A 21972-nucleotide genomic window follows, 5' to 3' on the forward strand; every position below is an offset into this window, starting at 1 on the left:
CCCCTGGCAGCTTCCCTCCCTGTCCCATGAGTCAGTGGCCAGTCCAGTCGATGCCAAGCCTGTCTAGGAAGCAGCTGACTTGCCCCTGCTCCTCAGGAGGAGAGGATTTTTCTGATTCTTTCTAACCTCCCTCAACTGGTAGATAAAGGCACTGAAACCACATCTTCTGTGGAATCAAATCACTTGTTTAATTCAGTACAGGTGCTCGAGTGGGCTACGTCACTACACCTGGAGTATAACCCTGTTCAAAGAGCAAAGAATCACCCAGACTGAGCTAACACCCAGACTGAGCACCACAACCAAGCCTTCAAAGGCGCACACAGATTTCCCACACAAAATTTTAAATTAAAAACAAGCTCAAACCTTTGCCCTTCTTGCTTAACATCCTAATTTTTTCTAGGTTTCCCAAAAATAATTCGGCTTCTAAACCACTGAGTGATTATAAATTTCAAAGAACGAAATCCTTAACAGAGTTGGTGAAAACAAGTAAGAGTAATCAACCAACAGCCACCCCCAAAACAAGGAAAAAAAAAAAAAACAAAAAACACCAGCTCTGTTTGAAAGAGACTCCTGTACAGGATAACAAGTTTGTCCAGGTAAGGCCAAGCCTGCTGAACCGAATCTTCCTATATTTTATTTATTGGATAAAAAGAATGAAAAAGGCAGATTCCACAAATGACTATAAGAATTTCATGCCAAATACATAATATGGATCTGAGGATACAGCATTTTATTTAGACTTAAAAAAAAAAAAAAAAAAACTAGATAAAGAAAGCCATGCAACTATACTTATCTAGAGAACAGTAAACAGTGAACTGGCAAGTTTTGGGGAGCTGATCTAGGGTTAAGGGGTTTATATGCAGATCTGAAACATGTTACTTGGGGTTGGGGAGAAGGGTAGGTGACAGAGAAAGCAGGGTGGGAAGGGAAGGGGTGAGGGTGTTGGAAAGGTCTCCTTTGCAAACTAACTCCTAGGCAGTGCTGGTCTAACCCCAGGAAAGCAGCCAGCTGTGGTGCGAGACATACCTCATTAGCAGTGAGCTTGTCCTGGGGTGTCTGTGGGGACATGGTGGGTGTCGGCTGGCTGGAGGATGGGGAGGAGGAGGTGGAGGAAGTGGAGGAGGAATGGCTTTGCTGTAAGAGATCTGGCAAGAGGTGAATGCGACCGGCAAAGCCATTGCTCTCATGATGGCTGGCACGCTTTTGGTCAACTGTACTCTGTAGAAAAAACAGGCACACTTGTCTCGCTCAAGCGCAGCTAAAATTGCCTATGGCCCTATTGATAACTGCTTTGTTTAAGGTGCTGTGTGACTTATAAATTCTGCTAAATTATCAAGGAAAAACCAAAGAAATTAGCCTGAACTGCTCACACTTCCTCACCAAATGCCTAACTTGAGCCAACAGAATTCAAAGTACCTCATCTGGTGGCTGCACGACTCGAGCAGTGAGTGTTTAATCTGGTTTATCTGTTGCGCTAGCTTCTGTTACCAAAACCAGTATCCTTTTTTTATTTCTTTTTAAATCTTTCTTTCTAAAGCTCCAGAAAGTACCTGTGGATTCTCTGAATCCTGGTCTTTTCCATGTTCTTCCTACTTTCCATCCGAATGCATTGCCATAGCATGAAACACAATTAGGGCAAAGTCCAGAATACTAAATAGGTGCCCTGTTCTATTTAAATGAGAAGCGCATCACTTTAATTAAGTCTAAGCTAAGAAACGAACAGACAGTTAAAAAGCTTAGTGATCCAAACTGAGCATATCTGGGTGGCACACATTTAATTATTCAACAAGTGAGAAAACTAACATTTTGGAACATAGAAGAGAAACCTCCCGAACCCTTCTGCTCTCCGAGTCTCTGGGCCTGTGATGAGGCTCGTCCTGCCTGCCTCACCCGCTCCCGCTGTGGCACTGCAGACACTCAGAGCCAAGCGTGCTCTGCAGAGCCAAGGTGGTTACTCTGCCAGACTCCAGACCTGCTTCCTCACTCTGCGAGCCTGTTTAAGGACTCCCTGTGGCTTCTCTCCCCCTCAGACATAGACTGTGAGACTCAGCGCGGTGCTTGAATGAGGGCTGCCGCAGACATGCAGAGGAGCAGCGATGTGGGGTGGAGACTACTCGCTACCTTCTGGGCATGCAGTACACACCTGCCTCCCTAGCCCCCGACACTTGACACTTGACCCTCTGGGACTTGTTAACATGAAAACAGATGATGATGGAGAAACAGCATGAGTGAGTGAATGAGCAAGTGGGTTAATGACCACAGGAGAAGCTCAGCCTCTGACGACAGAGAAGACACGGGTACCTGGCGGACGATTAGAGTGCCCTCCTTGGATGGGGTCATGGCCGGCTCACTTTCTACATCATCATGGACAATCATGGTTTTCACAGATTCCGTTTCACCATTGCTCAAATTCAGAGATGACCTATAGGGACAAAATCCAGAAGTGAAAGGCCTTAATCTCTGGAGTCAAGGAGATCCTGTTTATGCTTTTTGCCTTCTCAAAATCAAAACATGAGAGGAGGCTACCGGTATAAAGCCTCCTCCAAAAAAGCAACTGCTTAGCTTTCTCCCTTTAACAAAGAACTTCCTTCCAGTGCCATTTGTTTCTGAGCAAAAACTTAGAATGAGTAATCACAGCTAATTAAAGTAGTTATATCAAACTGAAATTTCCCCTGGATCATATATCCTCCAATCAAAAGGAAAAAATAAAGTACACGCTGGGGTGCTGGGGGAAGCACTGACACATGCACACACCAACGAGGAGAAGGGGAAACACAAGGCGGCCTGCTGCTGAATCCATGAGAACTACGTAGCAAGTGCTCATGGGGTCACGCAATAGTCTAGGCACAACTGGGTCCCAGCGGAAAGCAGGCTCTGAGAGAAAACTCTCATCAGCTCTAAAAGAGGCCGGGGACTGACGCTGCTCTGGTGTCCTCCGGTCCCGAGGTGGACTCGTCGGCCCCTTCCTGCTCCACATCATCGTCCTCCTCATCTGTCGTCCCCGACTCCTCACTGGATGAGGAGTAGTCCGTCACTTTGTGAGGTGGCCGTACATCTTCCACCGCTCGAAGCTCTTTGGCCAGTGCGGTCAGATCCTAAAGCAAAGGACAGAAAAGAGAGAGTTAAGTAAGGCAACGGGGGGGCAGGGACAGGAGAAGATGAGAAGTTCTTTAACCATAAATTGCCACAATGTCAGTTTTGTAAGACTTTTGTAGAGTAGTTACCCAGTTTCATACGAAAGTGAGCTCCTACGGCTTTTGACAGAAAAGACCAAAGAAAGTCAAGAGAGAGATTAAAAAAAAAAAAAAAAGACACCAAAAAAAAGTCAAAGATGTCAAATACAGTTCAAATCCCATGCCAATAAAAAAACACAATGATCTGCTTATGATAAGCTCACAGTATTGTTGTTTTTTAATATGAGGTAAAATTCTAGATCAACAAATGTATATACACAGACCCTTGGGCTTTGTCGTAAGGACATCTCCCTATATGACAAAGTCTTCTTTAGACATAGCAATGCTCTAGTTAAACAGGCCTGATATAAAAGGTTTTGAGGGATACATTTTTATTTTACTTCAACTTTTATTATTAAAAACTTCAACGCTCTAAGGTTTAATATTTAATAAATGTTTATATTTACTATTTGTAGGATATTTATGAAATTTTAATAAATATTAACATTTTACTATGATCAACATTTTAGGTTTAATATTTTATTAATAAAAGTTGTAGAAACATAACTTCCCTCCCACAACTCTTTAAGTCAGGCCTATTTAACTAGAGGCTTGCTTTCTGGACTGCCCCCTTTGAAGAAGACTTTGTCATATAGGCATGTGTCTTCACACCAAAGCTCAAGGATCTGTGTATATATGTTTGATGATCTAGAATTTTACCTCATACTGAAAAACAAAAAAAACAAAAAACTTCAAACCCACATTACAATGAAAAGAGGAGTGAAGTGAGCACTAGGATGCCATTTACATCTCACTTCACTGACTGTTCACGACCTGCCACATTCATGGACAAGTCCGAGACACATGAAGAGACAGTGGCAACCCTGAGTGTGGGGGCAGGAGGCTATGGGCGTCCCTATCGCCCTCCTTCAAGCCTTACCACATCCCCCTGTAACACCACCTATGAATAGGAATATCCGAAAGAAAAGAAACCAGTAGTGGAATTTGTTCCAAAGGCTTCGTTTCCCTTTACTCTTCCACACTGAGGTATTCTTAAGATTCAATCAATCCACCAAATAATAATTTTCAAGAGTGATTACTATTTATACCACACATTTTCATATAAAACTCCAAATTCATCTTTTTTTGGGAATTTTATTTAAAAGTAACCACTTTTTTAAAAGGCAGTCTATGTAATTCTTTTTGTCTTTTATTTCTAGCAGTTCCAACTTGGTTTTCTTTTTTTTTTTCCACAGTTGAGAATGTTTCTTTTCTTTGAGCTTGAGCCTCTGAAATTACAGTGATTGGACTCTGAGTCTTGCTATTAGTATTTCGTGGTGATAGCTGCAGCTTTTTAAACAGTTACTCAAAAAAGCTACATTTAATAACAATAAATACAGTAAATGTTATGTTAAGAAAGCTGGAGTAAAGTTTAAGGTTTTTAAATTCCAGAAAAGAACAAGAAGTCAAGTTGAGGAAGGAGCAGGACCGCAGCTTGAATACAAGCTGAGCTGACAGGCGGTCGGAGTGCTGCTCTGAGGCGGAACTTTTCAGAGATGGCGCTTACCACTTCGCCCTTCGGTACAGCGCAGTTTCATGTAGTCCGAGAAGCCACCGTTGATGAGGAATGCACAGTACAAGGAAGCACGGGAGAAAGAAGGGGAGAGGGAGAAGTACAGAAATCAGTTCAAGCAGGAAATGAAAACTCTGACAGGCTTAAAATTCCGCGAAGTGTGCACAATTACGTGGTCAGGTAACATCAGAGGGATTAAAAGAGAAGGGTGAGAAGCAGTCACAACTATCACCCCAGGAACCAAAAAGCAGAAGGTAGGCAACCAGTGAGTTTAAGAAGGTGATTTTTAAAAACTTACTCTAAAAGCCAGTATTGTAAATGACAAACCAGAATAAATAAAGGTTAATGCCAAGAAAGAGATAAAAAACCTTTTCTTTTGTATTTTTTAAAAAACATCAGTTTCCTTAGAAGGAAGTTTCGTTAAATAAAAACTATACTTTGTTCTGCATTATTTTGTAAGGCTGACTGTACACCAAGTGTATGGCTGGAACAATAGAACACAGAGTTTCACCCACTTGAGACTTTATGCAGGGAAAGCAGATGACACCAATGTAAGGGAACAAATATGTCTGGGGTCTAGGTCATTCCTTATAATTCCTCAAATCTGTGAGGGGCCCTCGCAGAAGAGACTGCAGGCCTCTCAACCACCTATTTTTAATAGAAAGATCGCATTCAAGTCTGAAATAAGTAAAACTGATTTTGCACAATCCTTACAGCAGGCTTGAGGGGTCTGAAAACTTCTTTTTTATCTTCAGGTTTTTTCACTGCGTTTTCCAGGCGCTGAGATGGAGAGCCTTCAGACTTGGATGACGCTATTGGGTTTAAAAGGGACAAGATGGACGGACACATATCAACATATGGATGTGTATTACGAAGCTGCCCTGCCCACCCCGCCCACTCCTGTCTGCCCATTCATGGCAGGCTCTCCACACGCAGGTATGAACTACAGAGCAGAGAGGGCCCAAGGAGGGCTCCAGCAGCCTTCCTGACTCTTTTACTTAAACCCTCCATCATCACACTCACTTTGACACGTGTTCACAATGTATACCTTGTCACAGTATGTCAGTAATACAATAGAGGGAATATTCACTCATCTATTACGAGTACATTAAAATAACCAATACTGATGACGGTATAGGCTCTGCAGCCCAGACCGAAAGAAATGGGTTCAAATCCTAGCTCACACATTAGCCCATTACTTTGGAAAAGTTAGTTAATCCCACTAAATTGTAAAGCACTCACAGTGCTAGGTATATATAAAGCTCTCAAAATTTAGCTCCTTTATGATTAAAATCAGGATGACTATTATTGTCACTGGCAACCTATGCTAAAACATTGTTTTGTGATGTGTGGCTACACGCAAACCACAGATTAAGATGAACTTCCAATATATGGATCACAGCCCAAAACATTAGCAGGGAAAAGGCAAAGGAAAGGCAGCCTACATCTCACTCTGAAGCGTTCCCCGGAGCCACTCTGAGACCCAGGGTGAGACCCGGGCTGGGATCCTGAGTTGCTGGACCCTGAGGAGCTGCCACTGCCAGGTCTGGGCACCAGCTTCTCCACTCTCTCCCACAGAAGCCTGGGCTCAATACTGCTGTGAGAAAAGAAGAAAAAAGAACAGCTAATGCATCATCTCTAGATGCTGTACCATCGTGTGTCCATCCAATGTCTTTAAAATGTAGGGAGGAGAAAAACAGTCTATAAACAGCATTCAACATTAAATTCACCAAAAGATAAAATGACATTATTCATGGATTTTTATCTCATATATTTTTAGTTTGTATGCTAAATGGTATCCTACCATTAGATCTAAAATCATCAGGTGTGATATAATACTACTGTTAGTGTAGAAGTAGCACCATTTCTGTCACAGCTACATGTCAGTTCTTAACATTAGGAAAACACTCCATATTTGTATAATTATATGCAAAACTATATTCTGTTTCTAGGCGGCTGCTCTCACCTGCCTGTTGCTGTTCTCAAAAACTGACACTTACAAAGAATAGTCCTTTGTATGGGCTGTTAGAAATGGTACAGAAAGCATGGACTGGGATGGATTTCCTGCCATGGATGAACCCAAAGCACACATGTGCTAGGTAAGGATTAATGACACAGACTTGGTCACAGAAGAACACCACAGTCCCCCTGCCACTAGCAGTGCTGAGGATTCTGTGCAGCTTTTGGGCCATCATCCATCTGACACTTCAAGTCAGACCAAGGTTCCATGCGCAGAAGGCTAACTTCGGAGGTTCAGTGATGATTAAGATATAAAACATTCAACATAATCAGCTTTTCTTCCCTATGATAGTGCTGGTCAATGAAGCTTTCTGTTATGATGAAAATGTTCTATATTTGAGCTGGATAATATCATAGCCACTAGCTACATGTGGCTATAGAGCTCATGAATATACCCAGTGCACTACGGAATGAAGTTCCCACTGTATTTCATTTTAACTAAATTTAAACTTTAATTTAAATTTAAGGAAACTTCTGTAGCTAATTGTACTGGACAGAGCAGCTCTAGAACCTAAAAAGGATATTATTTGGTTAATTCACTTGCTTATTGCAGACTGTCAGTCAACAAGTGACTTCTTCAGTAACCTGTTTGTGATTTCTATTTTATGCCACAGGCCTTACAACATCCCTTAGATGAAAAGCTCCCTCTGATCACAGTTCTCTTAGAACTTCTCTCCCTTCCTTGGTGCTCCCTCCATTTACTCATACAGAGAAAAGTAGTTTAAATTTCAGAGTTGCTATATTAATGCACATCCGGATTCAAACCCACTTTTTACTACACACCAACTTGATGCCATCCACGTTGATGGATTTTATGGCAGCTTTTCCTTTTATACCTAATAATCTCCTTGCCCCAGAACTTCTGTGTTTAAGAGCATTTTTATGAAACAGACAATGTAAGGCTGTGGTAGACTGCACAGGAGGCCTGTTCTCAGCGCTCGCTTGTCTTTTACCTGGTGGAGTTTCTCTGTCCTGCCTGGCTATTCTGCTGCCCACTGCCCTGCAGTGGGGAATCTCGACGGGACAGAACAGGGGAGCGAGATGTTGTTCTCACAGGAACCTTTAAGTAGAAAATATAGCAATTAAATTATTGAAAACGTGAGAAGGAAAAAAAAATATTTCCCAACCAAAATATATTTTTAAAGCAGTCCTAATATTTAAAAGCAGTCCTTCCTATCACCTCCACTCCCCACCCCCACTCCTTCCCTGGTCCTACACTGATACAATCGGAGAGAAAATTTAGTCACAGGCATCCAAGAAGCCAGTACAAACAGTCTTTCTATGCTCCTGTAACATTTAAATGATGTCTGGACTGAAGGTTGGTAGCAGGGACATACAAAGCATTTGCTGAGATAACGTGAGAATCAGGAAATAAGCTCAAAGAAACCAAACAATGGTCTATAAATGGATTGGCAGGAAGCAAAGACTGGCAGGAAGCAAGAAAATATTCAGAGGAAGCAAATTCCAAATGAGGAAAAATAAATTGACATTGGCTCTTTTGTTTAATTTCACTAACATGTAAACACAAAAACAAAACAAAATCCCCTACATTTAAAAAGAAAATAAAATTTTTCTTATAAGACCTTTTCTAAAAGTTTTGACATTAATACTGCGAAACTGCATAGCTTCTGCATAAACATATAGAAAAACTGCTAAAATAGATTATGAATTCGTTTAAGAAGCCTATTCTTTGTAGACATACTCTTACATCATTTTGCTGCCTTATTTAGAGTTAACAACAATAAAACGCTAACTGGCCACTGGCTGAATAAAACTATCTAACTATGGAACTTTATCCTCACCATTAAAAAGTCCCTTTGAAATTTCAATGCCCCTTTAAATTTGGTAAAGTTGCATCCCCATAATTAAAATAAATAATCTTAAAAAAAAAAAAACAAAAAGGAAAAAAGCAGCACACATCTGTCTTTCTGCTCCTTACCCTTGGAGGCACCTCGTCACTGTCTGATCTAGACCAAGCCTTTTGGGTAGGGTCGGGCGTCTCTGACTTAGAGTCAGAGCTCTGACTGAGCACCTCACTGCGGGAAGGTGGACATGGGTCCTGAGAACGAAGATGGTGGTGTGCAAATTTGGGAGGAGAAGGGTCACTGAAGGAATGGGATCGCGAGACAGGGGAAACATTGTTCTTGAGAGATGCCAGGTGGGACCACTGTACCTTACAAGAAAACAAAACACAAAACATTCAATGCGTTCTGCATAAAACTGGCTTTTCTGGTCAATACCAAATCCAAAGCAGGAACTGGCAGAGGCAGAATACACACCGGGGTGGTACAGTGTTAGGTCAGCCACGCAGTGAAACAGTTACACTTCAAAGTGAAGAAGTGGTCTGGGAACACAGTATGTAGAAAAGAACAAATGTACATTTACAAGGAAAACTCTTTGTAATATCCAGACAAACATTACAGATAGCAGTTAATGTGAAGACTTTTTTTTTTTTTTTTTTTAACAAAGAGGCTTTCAGAGCCCAAAGCGGGTACGATGGGTTGCATGCACATCCATGTCAAAGCAGAGACTGAAAGGGCAGAGACAGGCAGAAAAATCGTAAGATAAAGGGCACTGCCAAATGTGCAAACCTACCTAGCCATCCTAACATTACCTGCAGTGTCAGATTTAACACCAGACTGAGTAACAAAATGGCACGTTCAATGAGCAAAGACAAACCCCTCATGTTTTGACAGACTGTATCTCAAGAACAGCTAATTTTTCAACTATACCACCAATTTTTCTTATTTTTCCCAAGTCTACAAACACCCATAACCTAGATATCTCCATATACTGTCATATTAGTGATGAAAATAAAGAATTGTGATTTCTTTAAAAACATTTAGTACCATGGATTCCCTGAATTGACTACTGTTGGAGTATTCCTTCCACTTGGGAAATTACAAAAATATGACAATTACTTGTCAACTGAGTTTATCTGGTTGCTTCTAAATTGGGAAAATGATCTCTGAAAAAATCCATAAAATATTTTCATTATGTTTTACTGTTCCAAAATAATTGTTCAATATGGCAATTGAAAAAATGATGGCTATATATCCATTACATCAATGTACTTGACAAAAACTGAAAATACTAAATCAATTTGTTCAACCTTTCCAAATACAAGACGTGAAATTAGTTCTGGTGTATGATTTCTACAATATACAGGTGAGAGATTTATATAATACCAGATATTGGTATAATCCCAGACTTCTAAAATGTTTAAGATTTTCAGAGGTAAAACATGTAATTCAAAGTATTACCTGAAATTATAATCAAAAATGAGCTTTAAAATAGAGTCCTACACGAGAAAAGTTTCCCCCGAAGAATGAACAGGAGAAGGAAATGGGAGACTCTTTCTAGGTACTACACAATTTCATAACAAATGCAAAAATCAGTATAGATAATTCAGAAACTCCTATTTTCTAAACTATTAGTGGCCAAATAAAGATTCTCCATTTACGGCATGTTTAATTTGCAGTGTGAAAACTTTTATCCGCTGATCTTCAAGCAGTGTAAACTTGTTAAAGAACACGAGTCCTCAGACCTATTCTAGTAGTCTCTCTTCTCTTCCCTTTTTAATTGTGTCCATTTACCCTCTCCTGCTTTCCTCTTTCCTTTCTATCCCCTCCTCTCTGGAGCTGCCCATCTGTTAGCTCTCCTGGGACTCAAGAAACTGCTGGTCCCATGGAAATACTCACTCACCCTCACATACCCCTGGCCTCAGTCCTAGCTATTCTTTCTTTCTTTTTTAAGATGGAGTCTCACTCTGTCACCCAGGCTGGCATGCAGTGGCACTATCTCAGCTCAATGCAAGCTGCAACCTCCACCTTCTGGGTTCAAGCCATTCTCCTGCCTCAGCCTCCTGAGTAGCTGGGATTACAGGTGCCCGCCACCTCGCCCGGCTGATTTTTGTATTTTTAGTAAAGACAGGGTTTCGCCATGTTGGCCAAGCTGGTCTCAAACTCCTGACCTCAGGTGATCCACCTGCCCTGGCCTCCCAAAGTGCTGGGATTTCAGGTGTGTGCCACTGTGCCCCAGCTTTTTTTTTTTAAAAAAACTCCTCCATCCTGCAGATCCCACAGTTTCCTGCCACAAGAACATAAACCTGTCTCCCACACATGCAAACACCAGTGAAAAATAAACTCAAGCATAAGAACTTGTTCCTAATATTCTGGATTACAGAGTGGCAAGTGGGAAAATGTCTAGAAGTCAGTAATTTTCAGCAAGAGAGTAGGAACCGGCATTTTAAGGATCTCTAAGATCTTGAGCCGTAATCTTCACTGCCTGCGCTCCTCTATGGACAGCACTGTGGGTTCTGCTCCGGCCACACAGCATCAGCCCAACAGCTCCCCTCACCTAGCCAAGGCTAGAATGCTGCCGCAGACCCAAGGAGAGGTCACAGCCTTTTCCATGGCCTGTATCAGAGAAATTCACACCTAATCCACTAGATCTCAACTTTTTTGGATCTTGAACCTTGTGAGAATCTGATAAAAGGTCATCCCCCCCACTCCCACAAAAAATACACATTTAAACAAATAAAGACATTTTGCATGGAATTTCAGGGGCAACATCTAAGGCCCATTCATAGGACTGGCCAAGAGCCAGGGATCACGCAGTAGAGCACTTACTTTTAAAATACTTCAGAGAAAATTTTTGGCTCTCCCTCTATGTATTTGTAATCCCAGTTCTCTAAAAACTAAACTAAAAGATCTTTGTATTAGAAAAAGGAGGCACTTAAGAGCTGAGTTAGGGCCGGCAAAAAGTTAGAAGAAATCACTCACTCTAGATACTCTTAATGAGTACACAAAAGTCTCAAAAAAAAGAAAAAAGAAAAAAATATTTCCCTATCAACTGAGTGTATGCCTTCTTTTAGTCTAAAGTCACTCCTGCTCATCTCTCCTCTTTTTCAATGTGCTGACAAACTAAACTGGGATATGACAGTAGGCCTGTGGCTCAGCGAGCCGTTGCATGAGTCTCCTCAACCACAGCAAAGCTGGCTGTTGCTACCTGTGGCTCCGCTGGTCTCTGCAGGGCGGGATGCACAGACTCGGAGTTGCCATTGGAAAAAGACTCTGATCGGGAAGGCACTGGTGGCTCCAATACTCTGCCTGTCTGCTTAGACTGCGCTTCAGGGGAGCTGTGGTTAGTTTTCCTAAATCTATCTTCCACCTGCATCAGAGAATTAGAAGACATAACTCAGTGTTAGTAGGGGAAAAGCAGAAATATCAAAGAAAGTCTAAAAGTGGAAGAAGTCTAAAGATAAGTTTTCTGTTTTCTTCTGCCACAAGAAAAGAGAGGGGCAGCTGGAAAAAAGAAGGTAGATAAAGCAGTGCTAGGATTAGATTCAGGAAAAAGAAAATATTTGTGAAGATAAAAATTAGCAGGGCAGTCTCTAAGCTCTCCTCCTTGCTCAGAATTCTAAGACTGTATATGATGATAAAGTAGAAAAATGTAATCTGTCATAAGCAACTAAACTAACAGACGAAAAAACTATCATCAGAAATCCAGAATGCTTTTCACTCCTCCAAAAATAAGAGCACTCCAGAACAAACAGAACACTTGTTTCTAGAAGCTACTGCCTATGAAGGCAGACACAATAGAAGGCTGCCGCCACCGGTGGGCCAGGATTCAATACCTCTGGAGCCACACATGTCGCCCATCTCGCACCCCCAAGCAGTCCCTGCTGCAGCCTACTCTGAGGTTCTGGCTAGCCCTAACACACCAATCTAGCAGTGCATCTTGACATCTGCAAAGTCAGAAAGTTAAGCCACAGGCACTATTTAGCTGGGGACAATAGTTCATCAGACCACTCTTTCATCCACATTTTTAAGAATGACTGTGTCATGTAATCTTCTTTTTGTTTAGTTCAGTTTCAAGTTCTTCTGGGATATGTTAACTGAGGCACTCTGGTCCTTTATGGAAAAAGCACTGACTGGATATGAAACCTTGGGCAAGGCCCTCCACTCCTCTGAAACTCAATGTCCTAGTTAGAAAACGAAGAAACTAGATAATCAGCTAACCTCTACGGCCCGTTCTAGAATTCATATGACACAGTTCTGAAGAGTCATTGTACTGCTTTCCAGAGCAATGTCTAAGTGACAAAGGAAAGAGGATACCTCTCGCGCTCGGTCGGCAGGCTCGTAGTGGACTTTGGGCTCGGGAGCGTGGAAGCTTGGCTTGCTCCTTTCCTGCTGCGGTGGTGGCGGCTGCTGCGAGTGCTGCGGGTGCGGCCTCCTATGGTCATGCTGTAGAGACAGGAGATATGCTTGTTCTTGTTGCAACTGCCTCTGGAGCCTCTCTGCCTGCCGGTGCTCCTCCATCTCCCGCCATCGGCACTCCTTGGAGAGGGAGAGGATAACACTAAATCTATGGGACACTGGAGAGCTCGCCTCTTCTCTGGATTTGTTTGGCTTTTTAAAAAAGTGACCATACATTTTCCCTCAGTGTTTTGTAAGAAAGCAAAATAGCTGGGATTTTAAATAGCACATTACCTGTGGAAAAATCTCACAGCTGTTGCTAACCATAATTATCATTGGACAGAGTAAGAGATAATTCAATTAAATGTGAGTTTCAGTGGTATAGATACTAGGTAAAAATTCTGTGGCATGTACTTTCAACCTACTGCCCTCAGCATTCTAGTGTGTTCACTGAGTGCCAAGTTCTGTTTAAAACTTTGTTGATCTACCAAACAAGAACAATTAATTTATTAAAGAGAAATAAATAAACAAAGACCATGTTGCAATGTGCCACCAATAGGACCATAAAATGGGCATCTCTATTTCAGCCTGGCTGCCCACAGCAAAACCAAAATGGTCTGGTGACCACCACAGCTTGCTCGACTTAGGGGAAGGATGAAGGAGCCCTGATGCTACAGAATGAAACAGAGGCGGGGCTTTACCAGTAACATGGCCTGCTCCTGGAGCAGCTGCTGCTGGAGGACTTCCAAGTGCCGCTGCTCCTCTTCTAGCTGTCGCCTGATATACTCCTGTCACACAGAAATCACCCAGCAATCAATTTATCCCAAAGAAAAGCATCAGAACCACCTGAATGGAGCACCAAGAACCATTTGCTCCAATCATCTTTAGTGACAATTCACTTAGTGGTAAATACCTAAAGAAAATCCATTGCTAAAGATTTCTCCAAGAACTTCAAATTGGCCAGTAAGACCTAAGGAGCCTAACAAATGATGATATGTATTTCTATGATATACATGAAGAGGTCTAAAAGTATTTCTGTTAGAACACAGCTGTTGCATACAAATGCAGAATTTTAAAAGAGTATGCCATTCCTCTTAAGGTTGGTAAACCCCAGAGAAATCAAGAGTTTAATGAAAAAGGATCAGAGGGTTCTGATTAGTAAACATCTGCTTATTAAGTCATTATTTATAACAAGCACAGATCACCAATTTTTGAAACCTAAAACCAAAACCTGCTTAATATTAAAATACAACAAACATGATTCACGCTTTCACTGACAATTCCAAAGCCACCTGGAATGACTATATTCCAGACTTGGGCAACTGTCCTCAAACGAACAGACCCAGGCTCCATGATGAGCTTGTGTGTGCGTGACAGAGACAGACAGAGACAGACAAGGACAAGGGGAGAGAAAGAGAGGAGGAGGTGGAGATGGGGTGGTTTTTCTTTTCAATGAGAAGAGAATGATTAGTCTTCATAACAATGAACACAGGTAAACACATCCCAAATATGTTATGGATGTTACCTACTTCGAAGCTGCATGCATATTATAAAGGACAGGGATACCAGGAGGCCTCAGTCCCTGTTCCATTGAGAACTGGCTCTATGATCTCTAGCATGCGCTAAAGCTCCCCTTCTCTGTCTCCTTATTTGAGAAATGAGCATCCAAAATCTCCTCTCCCAACCCTCAGGAATTTTTTTAAGGTTCAGACATGAGATCGATATGAAATAACCTTGAAAAGCATAAAACATTTTACAAGCAACAGAGGCTTCCTTTTTTTCTAAAAGAGGAATAGACTAAGAAGGACTCTGAGGAGACATTTTATCCTGAAGTTCAGATTCCCTTTTCAGGGCGTCTCCTGCTGACCATCCCCTTGTGTCATGGTGCACACCTTGAAACAAAAATAGCCATCAATATGGGCTGAACAGAAGTTTTAGTTAACCAATATCTCTGGGAGAATACTGAAATTACAGCATATAAAAATCCTAAGAAATCCTTACTTTACAAAGAAAACTGAGCCAAAAAAGCCAACTGAGGGAGTGTGGGCAGTGGGCGGGGAAGGGGGAGGTGGACTTACTCAGAAGGCCACTGACTAACATATCTGGTTCTGACCTGGGATCTACATCTCTTGTGTCTACGCCTGACCCTCCCTGGTATATGCTACAGCAATACCTCTCCTAGCAAGGCTTGTGTGGCCTTGACCCACGTGTGACTGAGCAAAGGAACCTGACTTCCAACTCATTTTCGTTTTTGAACAAAACAGAATTAAATTGTCACTTGAAAGATCAAATCAGTACACTCACTTGTTTTCTGCCCTCAAACCACAGGGACAACTGGAAAAATCATGTCCTCTCCAAATCACAAAGCTCCTAACACATAGTCAATGAACATACGCAACACAACACACATCTACACAAACATAAACGCTTATGCTGAAATGAAGTGTGTCCAACAGCACCGTTAACATGGGAATTACTATTTCACAATAGAATGGGGAAAACAGAATAAAACCGATTTTAGAATTTTTTTTTTAAGTGGTGCCAAATACTTGCTATTCACAAAATTTAATGACTGCCACTAGAGCATTAAAGATGAATTGCTGCCATCACACCCTCCTCTCACAATCGAACTGTAATCATTATTTCTAGGTGATTTAATTCTTAAAAGCTTGAGTGTTTTCCTCTTTGCAGCCCCCAGGTATAAACAAAAGTGGAATGTTAAAGCACACGCACGACACAGTTAAATGGTTGACAGTGTCAATTAGGTAGCACAAAAAGCGTCACTGAAATTCCCGGGAAAACACTGAGGAGCACGCAGACCCAAGGCTCAGAAAGCCCAAGACACATGCTTAGCATAAAGGACGGCAGCTGAACAGTCACATTTGAAAGTTAACACCATGGTTTATAAGTTTAAAATACAGATACCACGTGTTATTTAAATTGGTCCTCATGTATCATTTTTTCTTTATTCCAAGCTCATAACAAAGAGATCAAAGACAAGAAAGGCAAAGAGGCTAAGGGCAATTTTTCTTTGCACAGGTGGTTCAGGAAACAAACAAACAAAAATTCTAAATAAAATCATATCTGGTATTAATAAAATGCTGCAAATATTATTCAAACCTGATCTTTTTTGGTTGAACTCATCAATGTTAGTTTTTTTAATGCACTGTGTATATACGGAATTACATGCTGATATATATTACAATATTCACTTAGCCACTGGATATTCAAATATTTCTCATAAGAAATTTCTTACTGTTGGTTTTTAATCTCTTTTTTTTAAAAGTTAATTATCACCCATATATTTGGGGTCCACAGTATTTAAGCCAAATCTGAGAAGATACATGCAGACATCTTTCAGATATTATACTATTTAGAGACCACTTAACTGGTTTCAAGAGGTTTCTAAAGTATAATGATTTATAAACCCTTTTTAGGATAAGAGACCCAATTTATTGGTGTCATTCCAATTGTGTTTCACCACGTTCATACATCTGAAGTTCTAAGTATATGTGTATGTGTGTACATGTGTGTATGCATCACATGTGTGTGTACTTTCTAAAAATCCCCCAGCTCTGCAAAGTAACAAACTTCACAAATGTATGCCTGGTATGTTCTCTGTGAACTAACCTGTTCTCTTTCAACTCTCCTCTTTTCTTCTTCTGCCCGTCTCCTCTCCTCTTCTTCTTTGCGCCTTCTCTCCAACTCCTCTAGACGCCGCTTTTCTTCTTGTTCTCTCCTTCGCTGTTCACGTTCCTGCTGCCTTCTAGCTTCACGCTCTCTCCTTTGTTGCTATGTAAGTAAAAATGTATAATTACCAGGGATCTTCCTGCCATCTTTCTCATGATGTTATAGTGTGCTGATCAGTCAGTCACAGGTGGACACTAACGAGGTGAGGTTCATGGGCCCCATAGCTACCAGCCAATTATTTCCACACTGCCCCTCGCACCCATAAGTAAGGGCTTCCTCATGAATTTTCATCAAAAGTATTGTGATTCTGTGAATCCTTACAGGGTTTAGTTTCATTTTGATAATAATTATTCCCCACTGCTCACTGCACCACAGCAATTAGGAGACAGAAAATTCTTTATTCTTGGATATCATTAACAGGGTTATGCAAGACTCTTAAGTAAGAAGAAAAATACATTGAGAGAAAGAAATAAAGGGAAATAAAAATCCAGCAAAGAAAGAAAGACAAATAATTTAAAAAAGGAAAAAAAGCAGCACACATCAGGAAAAGAGGAACTGACATCAGAATAACTATGACCATTATCATTAATACAAATATTTCAGAAACTGCCACTGAGCAAATGCTTACTACTATGTGCCTGGCACTACGCTAAGTATTTGATATTTCTATTCCATTTATTTTACCTAATATAAGTCTCCTAACAACCCGAGGAAGTCATTATTTCATCCCTGCTTTACAGATGCGAAAACAGCTTCAGAAAAGGTAAGTGACTTGCCCAAAGTCACAGAGCCAGCAAGCCCCCAGCTGGAAGAGCTGCTCTGCCTCTACAGCTCATACATACTCTTAACCACACTCTACCCTGCAGCCCATCAACAGGTGTAAAAGATGCTACTGAATTACCAGACTCACTCAGCCTTTCTAAACCCAGACTGTTCTATGTAACCCTACAGTACAGAGCAAGATGACACACCGGGCACTGGATGACAACTCACTCTTCTAGCCCAAGGCTGTCTGCCAGTAAAGCACAAGTTAGACTCTGGACTCTCTGGGTAATAAAAATGTTCTGTCTCTGCACTGCTCCACAGTCACTAGTCACATGTCGCTAATGAGCACCTGAAATACAGCTAGTATGAATGAAAAACTGAGTTTTTTATTTTGTCACACTGAATTTAAATTTAAATGGCCAAACGTGGCTAGTGGCTACTGGATAGCAACAGCTCTAGAGGACACACAGCCATCAAATTTCCCAGACAGAGCCAATAATATTAACACAAACTTTATTTGTGACACTAAAATTAACCATTAAACAAGAAAACTTAGGGTAAAGCTATCAGGGATATTAGACATATTGATAATGGATATACAAAGAACACATTTATTATAGTTTAAGTATTCCTTCTGGGTCTTCTCCCCACTCTCAACTAGTATTTAATCTGAAAGCCGACACTTAAAAATGATGCCCTGGGAAATGTAAAGTAGTATCTTTCATCTGGAATAACTGGATAGCAACGATGATTTGGGTACTCCAGTCTCTCTCACTTGACTACTATACCCCCATTATTCTCAACAAAGTTCTGAGTCTGCTTCTGGTCCCGCCTCTCTTATTACATAGGTTTTTCAATGGGAGAATCTTCTTTTCCCCTATTCTCTGCTCTTCGAATTCAATACACAAAACTCATCAGCCTCCCATGGGTGGAGATGGGGTCATAAAATGAATAGTGCTCCTGCTCTAGTGTCTAAAACCTACAACTTTAATGGTTATGCCATCTTTATTTATCAAGGTGTTATTACTTATCTCACTTTTTGTTTGTTCCACTGGATTTCTATGGACCTATCACAAATAATCTATAAAGTCTCTTGCACTACCGTAACACTCCTTTCAACACGGTTAAAGAAATCAGGTATTTTTTCTATATTCTTGGACACTGACTGTTTTCCAGTCATCCTATATTTCTGTACACAAACTTCCTGGGAATCCTTGTCATCTTCTTTCTTACTTTGCTGGAACACATCCTCCAGCAGCTTCTTGAGGAAGAGAGAAGAAGAGGTAAAACAAAACAAAGCAAAACAAAAACAAAACAAAACAAAACAACTTTGCAAAGTTATTTCCCCTAACATGTTACACACAATTTTGGCTGAAGAAAATTAACATTCCCTCCGAGTTTCGAAGGCATTGCTATGCCACCTTCTAGTTTCTGATGTTGCGCCTAGAGATTCTGAGACCATTCAGATTCTTGATACTTAGTACGGACCCATTCCACACTCTACCTGCTCCCAACTTCAGCTTCTAGGATCCTCTTTTCATCCTCAATATTCTAAAGATGATGATGTATGTATATATGTATGTGCACATACACAATAATATATGTGCCTTTGTGTGAACCTTTTTTAATCATGTGCTGGGTATTCAGTGAGGCTTTCAATCCAGAAACTCGTATTTCTTAGTTCTGGAAATTTTGCTTAAATTATTCCTGTATGTTCTTTCTATAGTATTCACTTCCTAGAACATCTATTAAATAGAAGTTGGACATCCTGGATTGATTCTGTAAGTTTTCCTTTTGTCCTATTATCCACCAGCTTTTGTCTTTTCTCCCCCACTTTCTGGGAGTGTTAATTTGAATTTTAAAAACTCAAGAATTCCTTCTTAATTTCTGAGTATTCTTTTTCCATAAATATAGTATCTTCTCTTTCCAAGGATAAGGTCTTGTGTCTGTTCATGTGTATATGTAAATACGTATGAGATGCTTTGCTCTGTTCCCTGACTGTCTCTATATCCTTCAAGTTCTTTTTCCTATTTGTTTCAAAATCTTTCATGTTAGAGATTTTCCTCAGCGTCTGGTAATCTTGGCTGTCCATTTACATTTAAGATCCTAAAAAGCAAACTATAAGGACAGTATAGACAAAGAGCACCTGGCAACTACTTAGCAATAGAGTAAGGTGATTATGATTCACCCTGATCACTTCACTGGGGCCTTACTTCCTTTGGGCTGGTCAGTTATCTCCAGAGAGAAATCATCACAATATTCTGGGAATCCTTCTAATATCCTATGGCATTGAGGAAAGGGTGTATGAAAAAGAGATAGCATTTGTAGTAAGCATGTCTGCCAGCATTTTGGGAGCTGAGTGAAGTGAGCACGCTGCAGTCACACTGATTAGTATTCACATTTTCACTTAATGCCCTTGTTTTAGTTCATCTTTCACCACATACTCAGTGTTTTCCATGTTCCCAGTCTTTGTTGTTCACTTTTCCCAGGCAGCAGGTATCTGCTCCTGCTGGTGGCAGGGGATGCTCAGTAGACGAGCTGCACAGGACAGGGTAGTCTAACTGTGCATGTTCGTAAGTGTGCAAACTCACTCTGTATATATGTACATATAATGTCAACATAATTACATTTTATTCAATTAATAAAAATGTATAAATTTAATTCAAAATATACTATCAAAGAAAAAATAGCAAGCAAACATCTTACAAACAGGATATGCTGTATAAAAAGTTCAACTGTCAACTGAAACCTTCTGAGAGGCTTTTTAATTTTTAATTTCAGGTGATACTACCATACCTTCGGTTACTAGATCAACATAAAAGAGACTGCAAACGTCTTGAAAGCAGGAACCATGTAATTATCTCTTTTTTCCCCCTGTAGTAAATATCACACATTACCTTCAGAAGAGAAATTCAATACTTTTTTTATTTGAATCTAACCTTTATACCTAGCATATGACATCCAAAACAGAAGCTGCTGTGAATTTACCCAACACTTAGCATTTAGAGAGATGAGACTCAGGAATCCATTCAGGTCTCTAGGTCCTATGAAATCCAATCAAATCCTAAGGCAATCTTTTCAAGATCACCAAGTAAGAGCACAAAGTCTTGAGCTTTAATTCTTACACTAGGTAGAGCCTCATACTTTAAAAAAACAAAACAACAACAACAAAAAAACACACCTCCTTTATGCCTCCAGATATCGTAAAAGGTCCTCTAAAGTACTCACTCTAAGGCACCTCTGGTGCTCAAATGAGAGATCTCAAGCCCAAGGGTTCATTTTCACATAGGCTTAAATTTGAATGAGCCCTTCTTGTCCAGAGATACAAAGACTACAAACAACTAATCCATCTCTTTGAGAAATACTTATTAAGCACCACAGATATACAAAGATGAATTAGAAACTGCTTCTTTCCTCCAAATCTTGCAGGTCAGGTAAGTTACGTACCTTTAAAAAAAAAAAAAAAAAAACCCAGAAGACAGTGTGGAAAGTGATAAATCTCCCAACACTATCCCACTAAGCAAGTCCTGGTTAGTGGGACCAAATAGTTAAGAACAATAGCTAAGGCAAAAAAAAAAAAAAAGTACAGTTACCAACTTCTCTTCCACCTTATATTCTAATAGTTGAAGTGGTAAACTAGATTGAGAGCAAGAATTTAAAGTACCAACCATAAAAACCACTACATTGAGAATAGGCCCTCAATTTGGAGGTAATTGGGGGCACTAAGAGGAATCATTAAAAAATAAGAAAGCCCTTAATATCTTAATAGGTAATGTGAAAAGCTGGCCTCTTGCATTAGAACTTCAAAAGAAAATATCAAAAACTGAAACATACACACCATCAACAAAATAACATCGGTCTGTACTGTTAACCTTATGCCTATGATTGCAAATAATAAAGCCCAGGGAATTTTAATGAACATGCTTCTTCAGGCTTACCCAACTAAGAATGATAAACACTACATAGTCTTTTGAAGCTTTTACAAACTGATGTAATTTATTTTCTTAAACTATCTTTTCTTTAAAAACAAAATAGAAACAGATAGAAAAACTGTGTGATGCCCTAACGTGATCACCAAATCTCTCAAACTATACAGATTTTATTACTTAAATTTTCCCAAGCGTGCCTAAGTAAACATGTACTTTTCCAACTAAGCTTTAATTATCTAAGTTCCTATTCTAGTTTGGTATTTAAAAGCAAAGCTTTCATCTCACAATTCTAAAAACTTTTCTAAATAAAATTACACTAATAATAGTGAGATCTATTTAAATATACTCCACTGGATTTATTGGCTTCAATGGAAACTAATATATTTTGATAAACCAGTTAACTCTTTGGACTCTGCTATTTCCAAGAACTTCTGCAGTCATGTTACTACACATATATACCACCAACCCTTGAGTTTTTTTATTTGCAAGTTCTGATGAAGTCACAGTAGAGAACTATTCGTTTCTTCCCCATCTCTAGGTAATAAATCATGTATGAGGAATTAAACTCACTACAAAATTTAACTGCAAATATAACCAAGCACCAGACTGGGATGCCAAGAGAA

The 21972-nt window shown here is 40.2% G+C and overlaps 1 protein-coding gene across 36 annotated transcripts in view; it reads right to left on the minus strand.

Annotated features, from left to right (window-relative positions):
- Nucleotides 1-21972, minus strand: part of MAP4K4 (mitogen-activated protein kinase kinase kinase kinase 4) — a 193921-nt gene that overhangs the window by 22440 nt on the left and 149509 nt on the right. For 2 of the 36 annotated variants that reach the window (XM_009184799.4, XM_009184802.4), the window contains exons 13-24: nt 16596-16757; nt 13667-13753; nt 12885-13106; nt 11776-11937; nt 8705-8938; nt 7719-7825; nt 6192-6343; nt 5461-5558; nt 4741-4749; nt 2920-3095; nt 2302-2422; nt 1027-1218 (exon numbers count right to left, since the gene is read on the minus strand). In XM_009184799.4, the coding sequence (XP_009183063.1) occupies nt 1027-1218; nt 2302-2422; nt 2920-3095; nt 4741-4749; nt 5461-5558; nt 6192-6343; nt 7719-7825; nt 8705-8938; nt 11776-11937; nt 12885-13106; nt 13667-13753; nt 16596-16757 (1722 nt within the window). The remainder of the gene's footprint in view (nt 1-1026; nt 1219-2301; nt 2423-2919; nt 3096-4740; nt 4750-5460; nt 5559-6191; nt 6344-7718; nt 7826-8704; nt 8939-11775; nt 11938-12884; nt 13107-13666; nt 13754-16595; nt 16758-21972) is intronic. The other 34 variants (XM_009184808.4, XM_009184811.4, XM_009184816.4 and 31 more) reach the window with 29 other exon arrangements.

The sequence above is a fragment of the Papio anubis genome, chromosome 14, assembly GCF_008728515.1.
Source record: "Papio anubis isolate 15944 chromosome 14, Panubis1.0, whole genome shotgun sequence".
NCBI lineage: Eukaryota > Metazoa > Chordata > Mammalia > Primates > Cercopithecidae > Papio > Papio anubis.